Here is a 20119-nt window from a genome sequence, read left to right on the forward strand (position 1 = left end):
AGTATAATTTAGTTAGCCAATATATTCTCTTAATGGAAAGTTATTTCTTTGATTAAGTGAGTTACATTTTAAACTAACAATATTCTAATTATTTTATATATATATATATATATATATTTTATTTTATTAATTTTATATTAAAATCCAGGTCATCCACCGTAAAATCTATATTTTCATGGACGGATAAATAATACTAGCATCCATATAAAATTATTTTTGTCTCTTAAAAGACCCACACGCTAATAATTTTTTCACGCAATGTGAAAATGAGAAAATGAAGGTAGTTAAAATTATTAGGAGAACGTAAGTTGATACTCCCTCCGTCCTGGATAATTCGTCCCAGTTTTTCATTTCGGTCCGTCCCATATAATTTGTCTCATTTCACTTTTACCATTTTTGGTAGTGGATCTCATATTCCACTAACTCATCCCTACTCACATTTTATTATAAAACTAATATATAAAGGTAGGACTCACATTCCACTAACTTTTTCAACTCACTTTTCATTACAATTCTTAAAACTCGTGCCCGATCAAAGTAATCCGAATTATACGGGACGGAGGGAGTAATATATAGATGACTGAGGAACACAAGTGATAATAATTACTCCATTTTTCGACCATTATTTGACAACAAGTGAGTATTGTTGACACGTTGGCAATGAGGTAGGCGTGACATAATAATTTCAATAAATCAAAATATTTTTGGAATTTAAAGTGATAATCACCATGTAGAGAAATTAACCGTAGGATATAATAGTCATTTTAACCTATAAGTAGAAAAGTTCTTAGTCCCCAAATTTGGGTTTAAGACTTTTCTAAAAGAAAAGTTGAATGAATGAACCTTTTCCAACATTTCCACATTTCCTTGTCGTCTATGCATAGACGCCGCGAGACAATTGCGAACATGGAAAAATTCTTTTTCTATTCTTATAACATTTTCGAATAATTTGATATTTTGTTTGAATCGTAGTTTGCAATAAAATTCATGAAAATTACTGTTTCAAAATTCTAACAGCAAATTTTAGAACGTATAGCTCGTACGTACCAAACGAATGTTGTTCAAAAAATGCCGATTCTGCTCTGCCGTCGGAGTAAAATCCCATACAAAGATGTGAGATGTCGCGAGCCAGTGGTGGACATGAACACTTGTACTTATTTTTTTATTGTGTCAAAGTACTTGTCACACGATGAATATAGAAAATTTACTGACTCGAAATTCCAATATCCAATTTTAAAATATATAGCCCCTACCAGAATAAATTTTTGTGTTCCCTCGCCCGACTAATCAATAGTCCTTAAATTCCATAACAACAAATGGGAAACTTGAATGAATCAATTGACGATGTCCCAAGCAAGAGCATCATCCATAACCATAGGGTTAAAATTTTGGGGAGCTATAAATGCTGAATCCAGAAACGGAAAATCGAAGTGACACGTGGCGTCAAACAGATCCTGCTGCAGCTGCTCACCACCACTTGAGCTTAGTACAACCTCGTCCTCGTCATCATCCACCTTGTAATTGTAGACACACGCCGCCGCCGCCACCTCATGCTGTTGTTGTCGTTGTTGTTGCTGCTGCTGCTGCTCAGATTCCTGTCCCAGTGCTGCCAATTGCTGCGTCACCACAGCCCAGTCAATGCAGCTGCTCTCGTTCAGAACGCTGAACTGGTCGTGTAACGATGACGTGGCATTGATGATGGGAGCCACGGCCGCAGCTGCGGCCGTGGTGTCAACAGTGAAAGGCTGTTGGTGGGATGCTGAGGTGGAATTGAGGCCTCTTTTATTATTAGTAGAGGAGGAGGAGAGAGAAAGTAGATTGTGTGTGTTGGGATCCAAACCCTGAGCTATGAGCTTCTTCTTGATGCATGAGTTCCAGAAGTTCTTGACCTCGTTGTCCGTCCTTCCAGGCAGGTGCTTCGCGATCTGCGCCCACCGGTTCCCCAGAATCCGGTGGACGTCGATGATCGTCCTCTCCTCATGCTCGTTGAACGACCCCCTCTTCAAATCCGGCCGCAGATAGTTTATCCATCTCAATCTACAACTCTTCCCACACCTTTGCAACCCTAATTAGAAAATTGGGAAAATTAAATATTTTTTAACATATACAGAGCAACTGGTCGCTAAAATCATGAATTTTCATTTGATTATTACCGGCGAGTTTAGGGACGGAACTCCAGCAGCCGTGGCCGTAGCTAGTGATGTGTCGGATGAGCTTTTCGTCTTCTTCGGGAGACCAAAGCCCTCTCTTCACCTTCTGTTTGCTGCAGCAATGGTGTCCCATCTCTCTCCCTTAATCACCTTGATTATTCACAACTGCACCATCTATTTATACTAATCAGCAATTAATTAATTTTCTTCACTAATCATCACATACTACTTTAAAAGAAAATTTGAAAGAAACCCTCTTTTTTTCTCAAATAAGAGTGTTTCCCCTAGTTTTGGCTATGCTATACATATTTTTTGTTGGTAAAGTGTACGAAATAGTATAAGTTAATATAATAAATATGCAAGCATGATTTAATATTTAAGGCAATAGCAAGAGACAGCAAGGGAAAATAATTCTGTAGAGATAGATAAATATATCAAATTATTTAAACTTAAGCTTCACTCATTAATATTTACAAGTTTTCTTCTAAGCTTCACCACCACTACTCTTCCATGTTTAATCTTCTTATTAATTTCACACACACATATACATGTACCTTTCAGTAGACAGTTTTCTTGTGATAAATAAATATTATATTTAGAAACATGTAAAGTGACAAGATAACTTTTTGGTTTTTCTTTAGCTCTATAATTACTTATTATTTCATTGACCACATCCACGTTAAAAGTATGGTAAGCCAATTACACTATTATAATTTGATACTTTATAATTATTAATGTTATGAATTATGAATCACTTCCTCCTCCCTCTATTTGTCAAGTACATACAATATTATGAAGATTAATCGAGTGACGAGCAATATATATTATTTCAACTTATTGATAGAAAGGTTAAATTGATGGAAAAATCATGAATTTTGGTTAAGTTATGGTATGTTGCGTAATTTATGAATTTTGGTTAAATATGGTTTTTTCCATAATATTAAAATTTTAGTTGGTAAAATCATTTTAGATTTGTACGCAATTATCACAATGAAAAAATGTGTGAAATTATATGTAGTATGTTAGTCGAAAAATTATATGTGGACACCATCGCCGTCGAGTTAAACGATATCGTCTATTTATATAAAACAACGCCCTTTAGTTAAAGAACTTCAACAATATATTATTGTAAATTCAATTTCCATGTTTTTTTCCCACTAAACTTTAAAGTTATGGGCAAAAATAGGCAAAGTTAATATATTTAATACTTGGCTCGCGCGCATGAAATTGGCAAGATTTGTTTATGTATGTATGTGGTTTTGTAATTGATTTTTAGTTTGAAGACTAGGGAATGCAAAATGATTAGTACATAAAATATATAAACACAATCAAAAGAGGAAATTAAGGGTATAGTAATAGAGGAATGAATGATGAGATGTGCATTTAGGGGAAGACCAAATGATTTAGATGAACGATGCTTCATCATTTGCCTTGATACAAATTCAACAAATATAGGAATCTTCCCACAAAGTGAATTAGCCTCCTCAGCTTCTTTCTAGCTGCCTCCTCTCTAAGCCCCCACCACCTATGCATATATCCCCGGCGGCAGAGAGAGAAAGATACAACAACAAAACAAAAACATTTGGGATGTAATAAATTGATAGTATATATAAAGTGGTAGTGATAAAGATAGTATAAAGTGTTAGTGATTTATAAGCAGAGTAGTTTTATGAGACTTATATAAAAGTTTCAATTCATTTTTTATATCGACGTGAGATACATATCTGTTTCATTTGTCTCTTACCTCTAGTAACATCCTTGAAAGCGCATCTTTGAGGACTTGAACTTTTTTGTATCAATTCACCCTAGTTGTATCAATTCACCCTAGTTATATCAAGATGAGATATATATCTGTTTCATTTGCCAACAATTGCATCTTACCTTAGACCCTTCAAGGTGCATTTTGAAGGACTTGGATTTGGACTAGCCCTCCATTAAACTAGATCATAATCTCTGAACCAGATTTGAAGTCCTAATATACTGTTGAGTTAGTATGTTTTCTGTTTCGAATTAGATAGTATATTGTTGGGTCAGTCAGTTACAGCTACCGATGTGAATATTTGTTTGTTCCGTGCTAGTATACTCTTCAATGTGCTATCTTAGAGGGGTTATTTTTTTCTGATCAGTTTGGACTAGTCATTCATTAATCTAGAACAAATTTGAAGATTGGATATATTATTAGGTTAATCATTTTCTTTATTTCACCCCAAATATGTTCTTAGGTCAAATAAAATTTAACTCGGTTTCAATTGCCCATTCTCATACCATGATCGAAATGTATAGAGTCCCGTCTAAAAGCTAAATAGTGGTGATAAGTAGTAGTATGAAACTTATATAATGGTTTCTATTTTCTTTTATTACATATGTAAAATATTTATTTGTTTTATTTGAATGTCAACCAAGGAAAGATATAGCATGTGAGAATGAATCAAAATCGATAATGAGGTGTAGCCCCATCTAATGATTTTTAGTTGCCCTTTTATCTTTTTGCCTCCCTAGATTTAAAACATCTTTTCAATTGAGGAAATCAAGTGATAAAGCAACGTGCCTCTAAAAATATTTTATCACAAGTACCCTTTATTATATATATGTTCACTTCCGCTACTTTTCCCCAAAATTTATGTGATAACAATTGATTGATTGATTTTACTCCCACCATCATTAATTACTTAACTCTATATCAATTATCAAGTGCTATCCATGATCTAATTTATAAATATCCATTTACTACAATTAAAACTTCGAATAATTAATTTGAAGAAAAGTCTTCCTCCATTAAGTCTTTATTATTCTTGACAAGTAAAATCATGTGCAGTTGGCATTGTGTGTATGAATTTGTTTTATTCAAAATAATCAAACATAGATAATGAGAGCAAATAATGTGATTATTCCATTTTATCAATGTGTATATAAGGTGGGGGGTAGATTTGCCGTGTTGGGTAAAAAACATGAATTTAGAAGGCTTTCTTGTCTAAGTTGTCTTGTGTTGCTTCATAAATTTTTAAGCACTCATTCGATTAGAAAAAAAAAGGGCTCAAGCCAAAGATTGAGAAATACTTAGTACAACCTTTAGTGTAACAAAAACTTGTGTGTTAGAGTGAGAAAAAGAAGTGATATAAACTCAAATTGATTCCTATGATAGCTTCATTTTTATGTTGTTTGATTATATTTTCCTCAAAATTTGATTATATTTTTAACAAAAATCCAGAACACCTTAAAAGCAAGGGAAAAAAGCCAATATAACGAAAGAGAAATATTGTGTATTCCATTTTTCGATATTATTACAAAATTTTATTATTGTACTTCATTCGTCCCCAAAGAGTATGAACTATTTTCTTTTCCGTCCGTACCTGAAAAGTACGAACTTTCTAATTTTGAAAACATAAAACCTCTACACATCATTTTATTTACATCTTATACCATTTACCATTAACATTTTATACCATTATAATAATATGGACCTCACTCTCCACTAACATTATTTCCACTACTTTAATTTTCTCTCTCTCCTACTTCTCTTATTTATTAAAACTCGTGGCGAACCTATTGATCATAATCTTTGAGGACAGGGGGAGTATGTTTTTTTGTCACCCATCCATTTTTCTATTTTTGAAGGGAAAAGTTATAGTGTTATACATGATGATCGAGTACGAAGGTAAAATTGGGATGGGCCCTACTTTAAATTAATCTCCACTCACATTAATTAAAATGATTAACTGATTAATAAAATTTTGCCGACAAGTTTGCAATCATCTCCCTCTACTTATTAAAATTATTTTTTCAGGGAGTTATAATATGCAATCCAATACATTAATTTTTGAATAATTACTTGTCACATTTTCATGAATAATGATATGATGATAAGGAATTTCCCCTTCTCTCTCAGTTTGTTAATTTGCCCTCTCATCATCACCAACTAAATATCTCTCTCACTCTCCCAAATAAATTGAAACAGTAATTTTTCCGTTAATAGTTATAGGTGTGATAGTTATGTAATACATATAATTAATTATAATCTTTTAGCAATAATATTATATACGTGGCCATATCCAATCAGATAAGGACAATTAGTGAAATAAATAATTAAATTGTGTGCATTGATAGGGACTACTGTTTCAGATTTTTAAACAAAGTATGTTTCTTGAGTGAATTGTACAAGTTGGAAAATGGGACATGAGGAAATTGGTGTTAATTTGGACAAGTAATTAATTAAAAATTTGTTATTTAGCGATAACAACAACATTAATTATTGACGAGGTTATTGTGTGAGGCTGATAAAATAGTGTAACAGCTGGATTAAGAGTAGTAGTCAATGAGAAAGGAAGGTGAAAGGGGTAAAGTGCTGTGGAGAATATTCATGTCTGTACTTCAACTTCATGTATAATTATAAACATTCAAATTAAAATTAACAAATAATCACATAAGTAATTTTTAGCTACTTGGGATGGTAGATCACTAAAAAATGAAGTTTACCGACCGAGATAATCTTCGACGAGGCTCTTAGATGGATCTTCGAAAGCAGGGGCGGAGCCAGGAAATCATATTTGGAGAGTCAAAAATATGTATAGACAATTTTAAGTATTCCGGAAGGAGGAATTAAGGATTAAATTAAGGAGAAACTTATTAATTAGTGAAACTACAATTGATAGCATGATTGGACTTTATTTTGCTTGAACAAATACTTCATCAATTTGTTAGTTTAATTATTTTTAATTTTGGTAGACTAAAACAAACAAAAGAATTTTTGGATTTTAATTGCGAAAAAAGTTGGATGGTAAACCCTGCATTTTGAGCCAAATGTGAAATCTCTCCTCTCTCAAACTCCACTGGATTTGTATTTTACCCCCTCTAAAATTATACTTTTACCAAATTTCATGGAATAGAGTATTACAGTATAAATTTAACTTTGCACCCTTCAAGTATTGGCAATTGAGTAAACTTTTCACTAAAAAATTATAATCGCTATTAATTTTCAATATTAATATCTTATCAAGTATGTATGGTGATCAATCTTTCTATATATGCATATCTTTAAAGTGTCTTTTAAATCTCTTTAATTTCTCTAATTTATGCAGAGATTCCTTAATTTTTTTATGACCAAATGGTAAAATATTGTAACCCTTAAAATCATGAGAAATAAAAAAATATAAATTGTAAGGTAACTGAATTAATTACAACTCTTTTATGCAATATAAGAAATGTATTTAATACTTGGTATATAAACAAATAAAGCAATGGCATTGGCAGGCCAGCCAGATTTCTTGATGGGCCTTTTCTTGGTCTTGATGGAATTGGGCTCATGTTTTATAACAATGGACTTCCAATCGTATACGAAGGAGCTCGGTTAATTCAGAAAATTCCTCCCTCTCTAATTTTGAAATATTTGGAATTTTCAAAATTCCATGAATATGTAAAAAGAAATGCTATCCACACTTCAAGACATAATTTATACTTGTTCAACTAACAATTAAGGTTATATCCGATCCAATAAATGAAATGGCAGTTTCAGTTTCAGTTTCGGTTCCAGTTTAAAAATCGATTTTTCATGTTTTGAGTAAAAATGAGTGATTAGACGGTGATTTCAAAAATTTTGAACTGAAACTAGACTATTATAATTGATGTACAAGTTCCGCTTTGACACGTGAGAAGTGATTGTAAAAGTACAACCAAACCATCATTTCACTTCTAATTTTTTTTTTTTTTTTTACCACGGGTGTACCAAACCCGTCTTTAGCTGAATTCGACTAGTATTGCTTGACCGAATTTGCGGACTAAGGCCAAAAGTCTCCCAGTAGGTGGCGGGATTTGAAACCATACTTTCGCTTCTAATTTTAACTAGAAAATATGTAGTAAAAAATGTAGCACTATTTTATCATTATTAACCAGACATCTCCATTTAAACATTTTATGGTGTGTAGTAAAAAATGTAGCACTATTTTATCATTATTAACCAGACATCGCCATTTAATCAATTTATGGTGTGTAGTAAAAAATGTAGCATTATTTAAATCATCATTTAAATTTGAAAAACAGCTATCTAAGGAGCTGTTCGCTGTATCTGATATAGCCAGATTTGGGCCTTTTTCTGTTCCAATTCTGACGTTCGCTTTATCTGATTAAATTCTACATGGCCCTAGAAAATAAGCAGGCCCGCACTATTCCTTTGTGAATTGTCAAAATTTCAAATCGTGTTGTTGAGGTGGTTTTAAATTCTCGTAGTACCATGAACATCCAGAATTGCACACAAGATTACAATTACACCCTCCTCATTTTTTAATCTTCCCCAATATTCACTTTACCTAAATTTCTCTCTATCGCGTAATTTCTCAGCCCTAGGCAACCTGTTCTCCGCCTTGCACGACTGGATTACCAAATTGCGTCAATCTCTTCCCGGCGAGGTGAGTGTTGGTGGTCGATTAGTAGAATCCTCACCTCGACGCAGACCACGTTTAACTGATTCGTGACATTACACTGATTTGAGAATAAAAATCTGAACTTGAAGTTGAAACTTAAATTGAGGGAGTGGCATTTTGGGTGTGTTGGGATTTGAGGATTGTTGAATTCTGGTGGTTTGCTTGCAGGGAGGTATCTTACTTTGATTTTGAGATACATGTCAGTAAAGGGTTTTATTTGTATCATACTATAGAATTTGGGTCATAGCTGAAGAATATGAAGTAGTATCTGAAATTTGGGATTTTTTGGAAGGGAGGGTTGGTTTTAATTGAAATTGAGATCTCATTGTATGAAATTTGGGTCCTTGTTCAAGATGGGTTTGATTTAACATCTTTTCTCCCTCAATTTTGGATGTTGTTTGGGTCACGACGCTCAATGCTCGATTAGAAGCAGAATTTTATGTTCAAAAGCTTTGGGAACACTGTTATTTGGTTTTGCAGACATCATTAATTTTGCAAATTGAAATAAGGGTATTTAGGTCAGAACACCCCATCTTTAATTAAGAAAATAAATTATATATTTCCAATACTAAGAGCATCCGCAATGGTCGGCTAGCGACCGGCTAGCCGATTCGTCGCGCTAGCCGATCGGCTAGCCGAACCATTGCAATCGGCCAGCGCGAAATCCGCGAGCGCATCGGCGTGGGCTGGCCGATCGCTCGTCGCTAGCCGATCCGCTGGCTGATCGGCTAGCCGCCATTGCAGAGGCCCGATCGGCCAGCGCCGATTTTCGTTTTTTTTTTTTTTTTTTTAAATCATATTTTGAATTGTTTTTATTGCGGCTGGCCTATGGCTGACCTAAATCTGACGTGGCAGGTGGTTTTTTTAGTGTTGCTGACGTGGTAGAGGAGAGAATGGCTGGCCTATTAACCATTGCGGATGCTCTAAAGACAATTCTGGAACACCGAACGCTGGTTTACAGAATCATTTAGGTGGGCCCTACCATTACAAATGAGACCAGGATTAATTTCTTAGCTTTTCATATGAAGAAAAGCGAACGCCTCCTAAGTGTGGAGATGCGGCTGCTCTGCCGCCACCAGCGACGGCGACTATATTCGAGTTTTATAAACACGGCGGCGGAGTCTTGCTCTCCCCTCCAACTCTACACCCGCATCGACTCCTTCTCCATCCTCTCCGCCCTCAAATCCTCCACCAGCCTCCCCCACACCCGCCACCTCCACGCCCACCTCCTCAAACTCGGCTTCTCCGCCCACCTCCACATCGCCACCTGCCTCCTCTCCCTCTACGCCCCCGCCCAATTTCCCGACGCCCGCCTCCTGTTCGACGAAATGCCCCAACGCAGCCCCGTCACTTGGAACATTATGATCACCGCCCACTCCCGCCGCGCCCAAATCAGAGCCGCCCGCCACATGTTCGACGAAATGCCCCACCGAAACCAATCCTCTTATTCCTCCATGATCGCCGCCTACATCCACAACTCCCTCCTCCGCGACGGCCTCTCCCTCTTCCGCCTCATGACGACCACCGCCCACGCCCCCGACGAGCTAACCTTCGGTCCGATCCTCTCCGCCTGCGGCCGTCTCGGCTCCGTCGGATTACCCTTAGGCAAATCCACCCACACATTCATTGTGAAAAACAAATGGGACCTCAACGCCGAGCTCGGCGCCTCGTTGGTCGACATGTATGCGAAATGCGGCGCTCTGACTAGCGCCACATCTGTATTTGCCGCGATGAGGGACGCCAGCCGCAGCGTGGTCGCGTGGACGTCCCTCATCTGCGGCGCGGCCCAGCACGGGCGCGGCCAGGAGGCCCTGGCCGTGTTCGAGCGGATGAGGGAATCCGGGGTCGAGCCGAACGACGTGACGTTCACGGGCGTCCTGACGGCGTGCGTGCGGGCCGGGATGGTCGACGAGGGCCGGAGGTGTTTCAGGATGATCGAACGGCCAAAAATTCAGCACTACGGATGCATGGTGGATCTGTATGGGAAGAAGGGGCATTTGCAAGAGGCGTACGAGGTGATTGCAACGATGCCGTACGAGGCGAACGCGGTCGTTTGGGGCTCATTTTTGTCGTCGTGTATGTTGCATAAGGAGATGAGTGTGGCTGATAGAGTGGTGGATGAGGTGATGAGTGTGATAAGGCCGGATAAGGATGGAGGGGTTTACTCACTTTTGTCTCAGTTATATTTGTTAAGTGGGAGAGTGAGTGAAGCGGAAGGGATAAGGAGGTTGATGGTTGCACACAATGTGAGGAAGATTAGGGCTTCTAGCTTCATTAATTAAGAACTTTTTTTTACAAAATATTTGTCACTATCTTTATTATGTCATCTACAATATCTTTGTTTTTTATAAGAAAAGCGGGCAAAGCAGTTTGCCCAAATACAACGCAAATTAATTCAAGAGTCAACTATTGAGACCAGTCAAAGGAATCTCTAGATCAAGAATGTCTCTTGAAAAGTAGACAAAGCCCGAATACAAGGCAAGCAAATGTGAAAAAAAATCAATAATAAAATTCCTTTCCATATGCATGTGACGAACCACAATCGAGTCCAAATTCAAGAGTAGTTCATGAATATCTACACAATATATATCTTTGTATATTTTTTGGAATGGAAAGAGGCAAAGTCCGAATACAGAACAAACTGACTATGAAATACATCCTCGCCTCTATGATAATATAGGCATATAATACGATAAAAAAAATCATCAACAAAATTTTATTCTTTGTGCGTACGACAAACCACAACTGAGTCGAAAGCCCTTTGCACCATGAATCGACCGTTAATAGATAGTACTCTCTTCATTCCATAATAGATGACACATTTGGGAAAATGACACAAGATTTTAGGAAATGTTATTTTGTGTGTTGAGTAAAGAGAGAAAATATTATATTTATATTAACGTGAAATAGAACTTTTTCCATAAAGAGAAATGTGATATTTTTTGTGTGATAAACTAAAAAGAAAAGTGTGACATCTGCACAAGTGTATTGCCAGTTGCAATCCACGAAACACAAAGCGAATCTCTACATTCAAAATGGAACATCTCCCAATATCAGCAACAAAATTATGCTAAAGAGTGAGAGATATTGGGCTGAGCCATCTTGTACAAGACTATAATCTGTATTTTTAGCCCATATATAGGGTAAGGATCACCTACGACAAATCCTAATTTGTCTTCTAATACATACACATACATGAGTGATGAACTCCACCATCATTTATTATGTATATCATTTATTATATATGTGTGTATATATTAGGAGATGGATTATGATTTACCGTAGATGACACCGCGTATATATGGTCATAAATATTGAGCATTATGAACAGTAAATTAAAGCTGTTTTGGATGCTAGTGATAATAACTTTGTACTGGTGGTAATGGTGTAACATCACTTACGTGGCAACATGACATAGAGCGTTAGCAATAATAGAGGTGGAGCCCAGCAAAAGTTGGACAGCATAAATTATGCAGGATACGAGGAGTGATGATGACTACAGAGCTTAGAGAGGGAGAGAGAAAATACATATGATGTTATATTCGCACGTGAATTGTTCTACAACGAAAATGTGAGATCAAAGAACATTATTTTATATATTGAGCGAGTTACAATTTCTATCATCAATTTTTGGGATCAATTTTCGCAAGGATTTGATCGATAAACTCTTCGCGTATCAAATACTCCCTCCGTCCCAAATAATTTAGGACACTTTTGACTCAGCACGAGTTTTAAGAAATCTAATGGAAAGTGAGTTGAAAAAATTGGTGGGATGTGGGTCATACTTTTAAAGTATTAGTTTTATAATAAAATGTGAGTAGGAATGAGTTAGTGGAATATGAGGTCCACGACAGCCCGAAATGGAATACTGGGTCTAATTATCTGGGACGGAGGGAGTATATGCTTCAATGAATAATATCATGTCTAATCTATAAATTGTTCCATTTATTTATTTACTACTTTTGGAAATGAACTCCACGTTTTGCTAACTTTATATCGATACGATCTCATATCTCAGGAAATCCCAATAGTATTTAGTTATCTTTTGTTTCACCATATCTTTCCATGTATTGTTTTCTTATTCAATAAGTTCGGAGAGTAGTATTCTAGATATTTAGTTATCTTTTGTTTCACCATATCTTTCCATGTATTGTTTTCTTATTCAATAAGTTAGGTGAGTAGTACTCTAGTATTATAAATAGGATATATAGTTATCATTTTACACAATCAATGAATGAATGAAATTATTATTTTCGCCATCCTTGTTGCGTATCAAGGAACTCTATTATTCATCGGTGAGATCGAATCTCGCGTTCAGCTCTTCTTCCGGAGATCACTGCCGACCCAAGCACTTGGGCGTCGGATTAATCAACGGATTTCTTGTTTCTGTGCTCTACCCGGAGAAAACCAATTGGTGATAGGAGGAGGGGTCCATGGAACTTATATATTAGTTTCAGTTTTCTCTTAACACCGATGTGAGAGCCTTATAAGGGGAGGGGTTATCCACACTTATATAGATTAGATTGGATCTTCACCAAGTCGATGTGGGACAGAATTTTTAGAGAATTCAACACGCCTCCTCATGTGTGGACCGGAAAGGACATCAGTTTTCCATCACGTGGATGGGCAATGCAAGAGATAAGAGAACCCAGTCGATGTGGGACAGAACTTTTAGAGAATTCAACACGCCCCCTCACGTGGGGGGGGGGGGAAGGACATCGGTCTTCCATCACGTGGGTAGGCAATGCAAGAGATAAGAGAACTACCATGATAGAAATCCATGGGTTCCATCCTAAAACCAATTGGTGATAGGAGGGGCCCATGAGACTTATATACTAGTTTTAATTTTCTCTTGACACCGATGCGAGATGTTATATTTTTAGTTTCAATTTCCAACACATTATATAAAAGTAGGACTCACATTCTACTATTTTTTTTCTATTTATTTTCCATTACAGTTCTTAAAACTCGCGTCAAATCAAACTAAAGGCTACTCGTGCCAAATCAAACTGAGCCTATTATTTGACGGATGGAGTAATTTTGATTTTTGAATATGGAAATGGTCCACATTATCATTACCTTTATTTCAAAAAATCAGAGGTGGGGATACCTTCATAAAGGAAGATGATGACAGAAAACAAACGTTTTTCATGTCCTGCAAAAAAGGTGTAATAAGTAGTTGGGCAGCACAAAATGCAGGAGTTGAGGGAGAGTGAGAGAAAGTGAGAAAAATGTGGATGAGAAGTGTGTCAAAGCTGCTGCTACTCTTATCGCTCTTTCCTAACGAGGGAGAGCAGCCGGAGAAATATGCTGTTGTTTTCGACGCCGGAAGCACCGGCTCCAGAGTCCACGTCTTCCGATTCGACCGCGACATGTCTCTCCTCCAAATCGGCCATGACTACGAGCTTTTTGTGGCGGTATGTTTCTTTGTTATTCCCTTTCCTTTTATCTTTCAGGATAAATTGTTAAAAGTAAAATAATACGAAATTTGGTTAAATTCTGATATGTCCACCGACTTGAAAAAACTGCCAAAAAAAACATGAAATTTAGATTTGTTCTTACGCTCGCGTAATATATTGTTGATATTTTTCAGCCAATGACATTGTTTTGTTTATGAATAGACATTGTCTATCTACCTCACTGGCGGGCGAGGATGTATGTATGTGTATGATTTCTCGACTTCCATACCTTATAACAATTTCTACAAAAATTTTCACCAATTCCATGGATTTTTTGGCTGATTTAAAAAATGCGTGGGACATGGAATTTAACCAAATTTCAGGTTTTTTGCGGCTGATTTTTAAAATTTGTGGGACGGACAGAGTTTATACCAAATTTCATGATTTTTCCATCAATTTACCTTTTTTTTACGCCCTCCATATGTAGGGAGTATTATTTTTGTAAACAACACAAGTGTTAATGCGGAATTGATAAAATTTGGGATTAAAAAAAAAAACAAAAAAAGTAAAAGTACTAATATGAGGCATAAAGAGAAAGAAATAGATAAGGTATGAGAGACAATTTGAGTTGAAATTTTAGCCAAATTTCATTCTTATTATTGCATTAATAATGAGATTAATTAGATAAATGTGGTGGGTAGATTAAACCAGGTTTGAGTTCTTATGAGAAAGACCCCAAAGCTGCTGCAGACTCATTGAAGCCCCTATTAGAGCAAGCGGAAGAAGTCATTCCCCAGCAACTGCGCGCTACAACGCCCCTTCGGCTCGGGGTATACCCATTTTTACGTTGATTAGTTTCTGTCGCACATACCTAATTATCATTCATGCATTATGCAGGCGACAGCCGGTCTTCGCCTACTACCGGGAACTGCTTCTCAAGACATATTGAATGCGGTATATTGTTACATACTCTGGTTTGAAAACTAAATATTTAATCTCGAAGTTTAAATTATTTTCAACTACTCATTTTGTCTAGTGATGCTCAAAATAAAGTTATTTTGTTAAAATGAGAAGAAAAATAAAATAAAAAAAATACTCCCTCCGTCCCCTATTAGGAGTCACTCTTTGACCGGGCACGGGTTTTAAGAAATGTAAAGAAAAATTGGTTGAAAAAGTTAGTGGAATGTGGGACCCATTTTTTTATATTGGTTTTATAATAACTGTGAGTGAATTGAGTGTGACTCTTAATTGGGGACGGACCGAAATAGAAAAGTGTGACTCTTAATGGGGGACGGAGGGAGTACTTATTTTACTAAAACAGCTTCGTTTGAGCATCACTGAGAGACATAGTTCAGCACACAGATAAAAGAGCTGAGAATAATTTAAACTTCGAGATTAAATATTTAGTTTTCAAACCTTATAAGATCGAGTTTCTCTGAACTTCGTAAATTATAGTTTAATTATCACCCCTTTTAATACATGCCTAAGTTTATTCACAATTATGATGCTTTTAATGCAAACTGATGTTATTTTATCTACAATTCACAGCCGCGAATGTTCATAATTGTGTATTTACAATATTTTGTATTCAATTTACAATCACGAAATCGGTCTCGTACATTTTTCCCAAAAAACATTTTGATCCTACACATTAGGTGTTAGCTTTTGGTCCTATATAAGGCATGTTTTGGTCCATAGTTATCGCGTCGATATAAAATTAGCGTTCAACTGCATTAACACACTTATTGTGAAGGCCGAGATAGATTTTTTATGCAGATGTAAACTTTAAAATGCAGTTGAACGTTAATTTTAACCAAACCAATAAATATGGACCAAAACGTATTGTTTAGCACCGAAGCTAACGATTAAGTGGTGTGTTGGAGCTAATTGAAGGTAAACGAGCTTTTCAAGAGCGAATCGAGCCTCGGCTACAAGCCAGAATGGGTGTCTGTTCTCGATGGATCAGATGAAGGCGCTTATATGTGGGTATGCAAATATACCTAAGTAATTATTCAATTTCTAGTTAAGTAAATTTAGAAATATGTGATGTACTGAAATAAATTGCAGGTTGCCCTTAACTATTTAAGTGGTAAGTTAGGCAAAAAATACTCGAAAACAGCAGCAGTGGTAGACCTTGGAGGTGGTTCAGTACAGATGGCATATGCTGTCTCCGACAAAGCTGCTGCCAACGCCCCAGCAGCTTCAAATGATGTCTCCAATAGATTTGGTCTTGGCACTAATTACAACCTTTATTCTCACAGGTATTTTTTTCATTTACTATATATATATATTCTCTATTGTTGTTATAAATGAAATAGAAGAATTACTTCCAAAATACAAATCTAACGAGAGAGAGTTCATTCAGTCTATCAACCAACGAACTATTGGAACAACACTGAAGTACAAAACAATCCGCCCTCTCTTAAGGGTCAAAATCCTCATTGGTATGTGGGACATCATTAGCGTCCTTAGAAATTGACCCCTCTTATCGGTTAACGTCCTCGTTGGTAGGTGGGACAACATTAGAGTTCTTAGTGATCGACCTCTTACCGGAGTCTTTAATAATCAATCCTTTTTAAGCGTCAACGTCTTTATTGGTGCATGTGACGACACTAGAGTCCTTAGCAATCGATTTCCTTTAGGATCAAAGTCTCTGTTGGTCACAACTTGCTTCATACATAGAGTTGGCTCCCCAACGTTCTCATTGGTCATGACAGACTCCTTTCGCTGCCATAACTTTGTAGGTCACCACTCCGAGTCATCATTGGTCTTCTCAACGAAAGCACCAATTGTTACAGACTAAACATGAAATTATCCTAGAAGACTAGTATATTACGAGAGAGAACCCATTTGTTCCATAAACTGACATCTGTTAAAAAACCGATAGGGGACGACATTAGAGTCCGTAACATACATGCCCATATTAAACGGTGACTATTAACTACATGTCGTGCAGTTATCTTAACTACGGGTTGATGGCTGCTCGTGCACAAAATCTGAATCTTTCCGGAGCTGGAAATCCATGCATCACTAATGGCTATCAAGGTGCAAAAAAATCAATTAATTCATCCTTATATGTTGTGATTATATGATATTGATATATAACTTAATTGAGCAGGGACATACTCCTACAACGGGGTTGATTACAAAGCAACACCTCCTAGGTCAGGCACAAACTTGTTGGGTTGCGTAGCGCAGGCACGAAATGTGCTGAGGGTGGACGCGCCCTGCGCCAACAAGCCCTGCTCCTTTGGAGGCGTTTGGAACGGTGGAGGCGGAGACGGCTTTGACAACTTGTACGCTGCATCATACTATTTTGACACAGCTATTGAGGTATATATCTTTGACTGGCCCAACCCATCAGGGTACATGGACTTCAAATTAAGTCCAATCTTTGTAGATCAGGGAAGGCGTTAAAATGCTAACGTTTCTTAAATTCCTAATTTGCTAACTCATCTAACTTAGTGTATTAAAAATGTCAACGCGATTACATTAAAATGCCAACACATATTTGTGTTGACATTTAAATATTAGTGTCAACATAATGTATTAAAATATCAACTTAAGTTTATATTGACATTTTAGTATCATCGTATTGACATTTTTAATACATTGCATTGATAAGTTAGCAACATAAGAAAAGTTAGCAACAGATCACAATCCTGTAGAACTGAGCCAAACTGAAAAAAAGACCAATCCTTTTAGGATTCATCCCGAAGAATTTGAGGGAAGGTGTAGAGAGAAGTGAAACTACTATATAAGCCTAGGTGTTACTTCCTCCGTCCACCATTAGGAACTTCATTTCTTAGTAGTACAGGATTTAAGAAATGTTAAGAAAAGTAGGTGGAAAAAAGTTACTGGGAGTAGAATGAGTTAGTGGAATGTGAGACCTATTATATAAAAGTGAAACCCTATAAAAGTGAAACTACTATATAAGCCTAGGTGTTACTTCCTCCGTCACACTTGTATATACTCCCTCCGTCCACGAAAAATATAGCACATTTGTCATTTTTGGTTGTCCATGAAAAATAGAGCACATTTAAAAAAGGAAAGTTTTTAACAACTTCTACTTTTTTCCGTTCTCTCTTACTTTACCAATTCCACATTAAAACACGCGGCATTCACAATTAATGTGTCCTATTTTTCATGGACGGAGAGAGTATTAGTTTTAAATGAAATGTGAGTAGAATGAGTTAGTGGAATGTGAGACCCTATTACCATTTATAGTAAAAATGAACCAGGACTCTTATTCACGGACGGACTAAAATGAAAAAATGAGACTACTATTTGGAGACGGAGGGAGTACTTCTCTATTACAGATTAGTTTTAAGATGAAATCCATGGACAACTTTTGCCCTCTAATATAAACTACCCCTCATGCATGTAGGCTGGAATCGTGGAAGCAAATACCAATATAACACAGATTCGGCCAAATGTATACCTGAAAGCAGCAAAGAAAGCATGCAGTGCCAGCGTGGACAATATCAAGACTATATTTCCTCAACTTAAAGATGATGATGTGCCGTACCTGTGCATGGATCTTGTATACGAGTATATTTTGCTCGCTGAAGGTTTTGGTACGTACATGTCTTATATGAGCATCACCCACGCCGGCATTAATTTTTTTGTTTAATCTCTTTGATTTAATCTTCACACCTTAGAAAATAAGTTTGTCATTAGTTTTACAAATATCATAAAATCAAAGCACGATTTTGCCCATTTTCACTATAACTATGAACAAATCCAGCTTTGATTTATTATGTTATTTGTAAAATTAATGGCGTTAGCAATCATTTCAAGGTGTTAGAGCTATAAAGGAAATGAATAAAACAAAAACTAATATCAACGATCACTAAACGAAAACGATGCTCACATAAGATTATATAGGAAACATTTTTCTATATACACTCAATCTTAATATAAAACGCAAAACCAAATATAATGAGGTCATTTTAGTAAGGATGACTTAAAATAATCTAAAAATGACCTCAAATCTGAATTTTATAAAATGACATAAAACTGACTAATAATGAGCTTCAGTGTTTTTGGCTAATTATTGACCATTAGATTAGTAAATCTCATGGTCGAGATTTGGTGTGCGTTTTGTATTGAGATCACTTTTTGTATTGATCACTTTCATAATATGCTCATCACAATTAGATCTGGATTAATTATAATTAAAAATATAAATATGTGTGTGTGTGTGTGTGTTGACTGCAGGCATTAAACCAACAAAGAAAATAACTCTTGTGAAGAATTTGGAGTACAAGGGTTCGAGGATTGAAGCAGCATGGCCCCTTGGCTGCGCAGTTGAACTCCTTTCATGACCTTTTTTTAATTATAATTAAGCTTTGCTGTTTCTTTCAATAATGTGTTAGCCATCCAATCTTCCTCCTAGACTTTATCTTCACATTATCATTAATTGTACTATGTGACAGTATGTCACAAATGCAATGGAGTATTACTATCTAGTCTTATAGATTTGTGGTTGCTCATTAATTACCCAAATTTTTTATGTCATGTAATTATGTGGGCTGGGCCTTTGTTGTTAGACTAAGGCCCAGTCACTCAACTTATTTAATTGTAGCATTACATTAACTTGGCTTGAGTTTAAAAAATGTAAAGGAAATTAGCTGAATAAAGTTATTGAAATGTAATAACGTGAGTCAGTGAAATATAAAATGTATCTACAAAAATGGTATTTTCTTCATTCATTATTAATAGATACATTTTTTCCGTACAAAGATTAAAAAGAAATGTTTAATACTTTAATATATTAATCATGAGATAATAAAATGAATGACAAAATAAAGTATGAATGGATAGAGAATAAAACTTAAAAAATAAAATATGTTATTTTTTGCTAAAAATAAAAATGACTATATTACGATGGAGCATCTTTAAAAGGAATATATGACTACTAAGGCGGAGCAGAAGGAATAAAGGAATATGAGACAATGGTTACGGAAAGAATAAAAAAAAAGGAATATGAGATAATTATTCATGGGGGAGGGAGCATTTTAATTTCCAATATATTGAGTCCAGATTGTTATTCTGTCTTCAATAAATGGGTTTCATACATGTTTTCATAAAATTTTGAGTCAAAAAGCAACCTAAAGAGTATATTTATCGTCGCAATCTTACATTTCCTCTTATT

At 36.0% G+C, this 20119-nt stretch overlaps 3 protein-coding genes across 3 annotated transcripts; 2 read left to right on the forward strand and 1 right to left on the reverse strand.

Moving 5' to 3' along the window:
- Positions 1-1194: 1194 nt before the first annotated feature.
- On the reverse strand, positions 1195-2397 carry LOC125201671 (transcription factor MYB86-like). Its single transcript, XM_048099879.2, has 2 exons — positions 2154-2397; positions 1195-2065 (listed from the first exon to the last, which is right to left on the reverse strand). The coding sequence occupies exons 1-2, from the start codon at positions 2281-2283 to the stop codon at positions 1335-1337; spliced, it is 861 nt and encodes a 286-aa protein (XP_047955836.2). The 5' UTR covers positions 2284-2397; the 3' UTR covers positions 1195-1334.
- A 7164-nt stretch (positions 2398-9561) lies between these two features.
- On the forward strand, positions 9562-10969 carry LOC125201764 (pentatricopeptide repeat-containing protein At5g66520-like). The gene has a single exon (XM_048100004.2). It carries the CDS (start codon positions 9586-9588, stop codon positions 10843-10845), a length of 1260 nt encoding a protein of 419 aa, XP_047955961.1. The 5' UTR covers positions 9562-9585; the 3' UTR covers positions 10846-10969.
- Positions 10970-13709: 2740 nt separating this feature from the next.
- LOC125221231 (apyrase-like) lies at positions 13710-19560 on the forward strand. The gene is made up of 9 exons (XM_048123363.2): positions 13710-13980; positions 14664-14792; positions 14860-14916; positions 15856-15948; positions 16030-16223; positions 16919-17007; positions 17081-17295; positions 18350-18539; positions 19183-19560. The coding sequence occupies exons 1-9, from the start codon at positions 13795-13797 to the stop codon at positions 19287-19289; spliced, it is 1260 nt and encodes a 419-aa protein (XP_047979320.2). The 5' UTR covers positions 13710-13794; the 3' UTR covers positions 19290-19560.
- Positions 19561-20119: the final 559 nt, after the last annotated feature.

This window comes from Salvia hispanica, chromosome 2 (genome assembly GCF_029641045.1).
Source record: "Salvia hispanica isolate PSC_SH4W2 chromosome 2, Shi_PSC_v1, whole genome shotgun sequence".
Lineage (NCBI taxonomy): Eukaryota > Viridiplantae > Streptophyta > Magnoliopsida > Lamiales > Lamiaceae > Salvia > Salvia hispanica.

Bases quoted from the DNA above. Each gene is read 5' to 3' on its own strand.
- LOC125201671 (XM_048099879.2), bottom strand. From the start codon at position 2,283: ATGGGACACCATTGCTGCAGCAAACAGAAGGTGAAGAGAGGGCTTTGG. The intron at 2,066-2,153 runs GTAATAATCAAA...TTTTCTAATTAG, and splicing joins TTCCGTCCCTAAACTCGCCG to GGTTGCAAAGGTGTGGGAAG.
- LOC125201764 (XM_048100004.2), top strand. From the start codon at position 9,586: ATGAAGAAAAGCGAACGCCTCCTAAGTGTGGAGATGCGGCTGCTCTGC.
- LOC125221231 (XM_048123363.2), top strand. From the start codon at position 13,795: ATGTGGATGAGAAGTGTGTCAAAGCTGCTGCTACTCTTATCGCTCTTT. The intron at 13,981-14,663 runs GTATGTTTCTTT...TGTGGTGGGTAG, and splicing joins ACTACGAGCTTTTTGTGGCG to ATTAAACCAGGTTTGAGTTC. The intron at 15,949-16,029 runs GTATGCAAATAT...AATAAATTGCAG, and splicing joins ATGAAGGCGCTTATATGTGG to GTTGCCCTTAACTATTTAAG.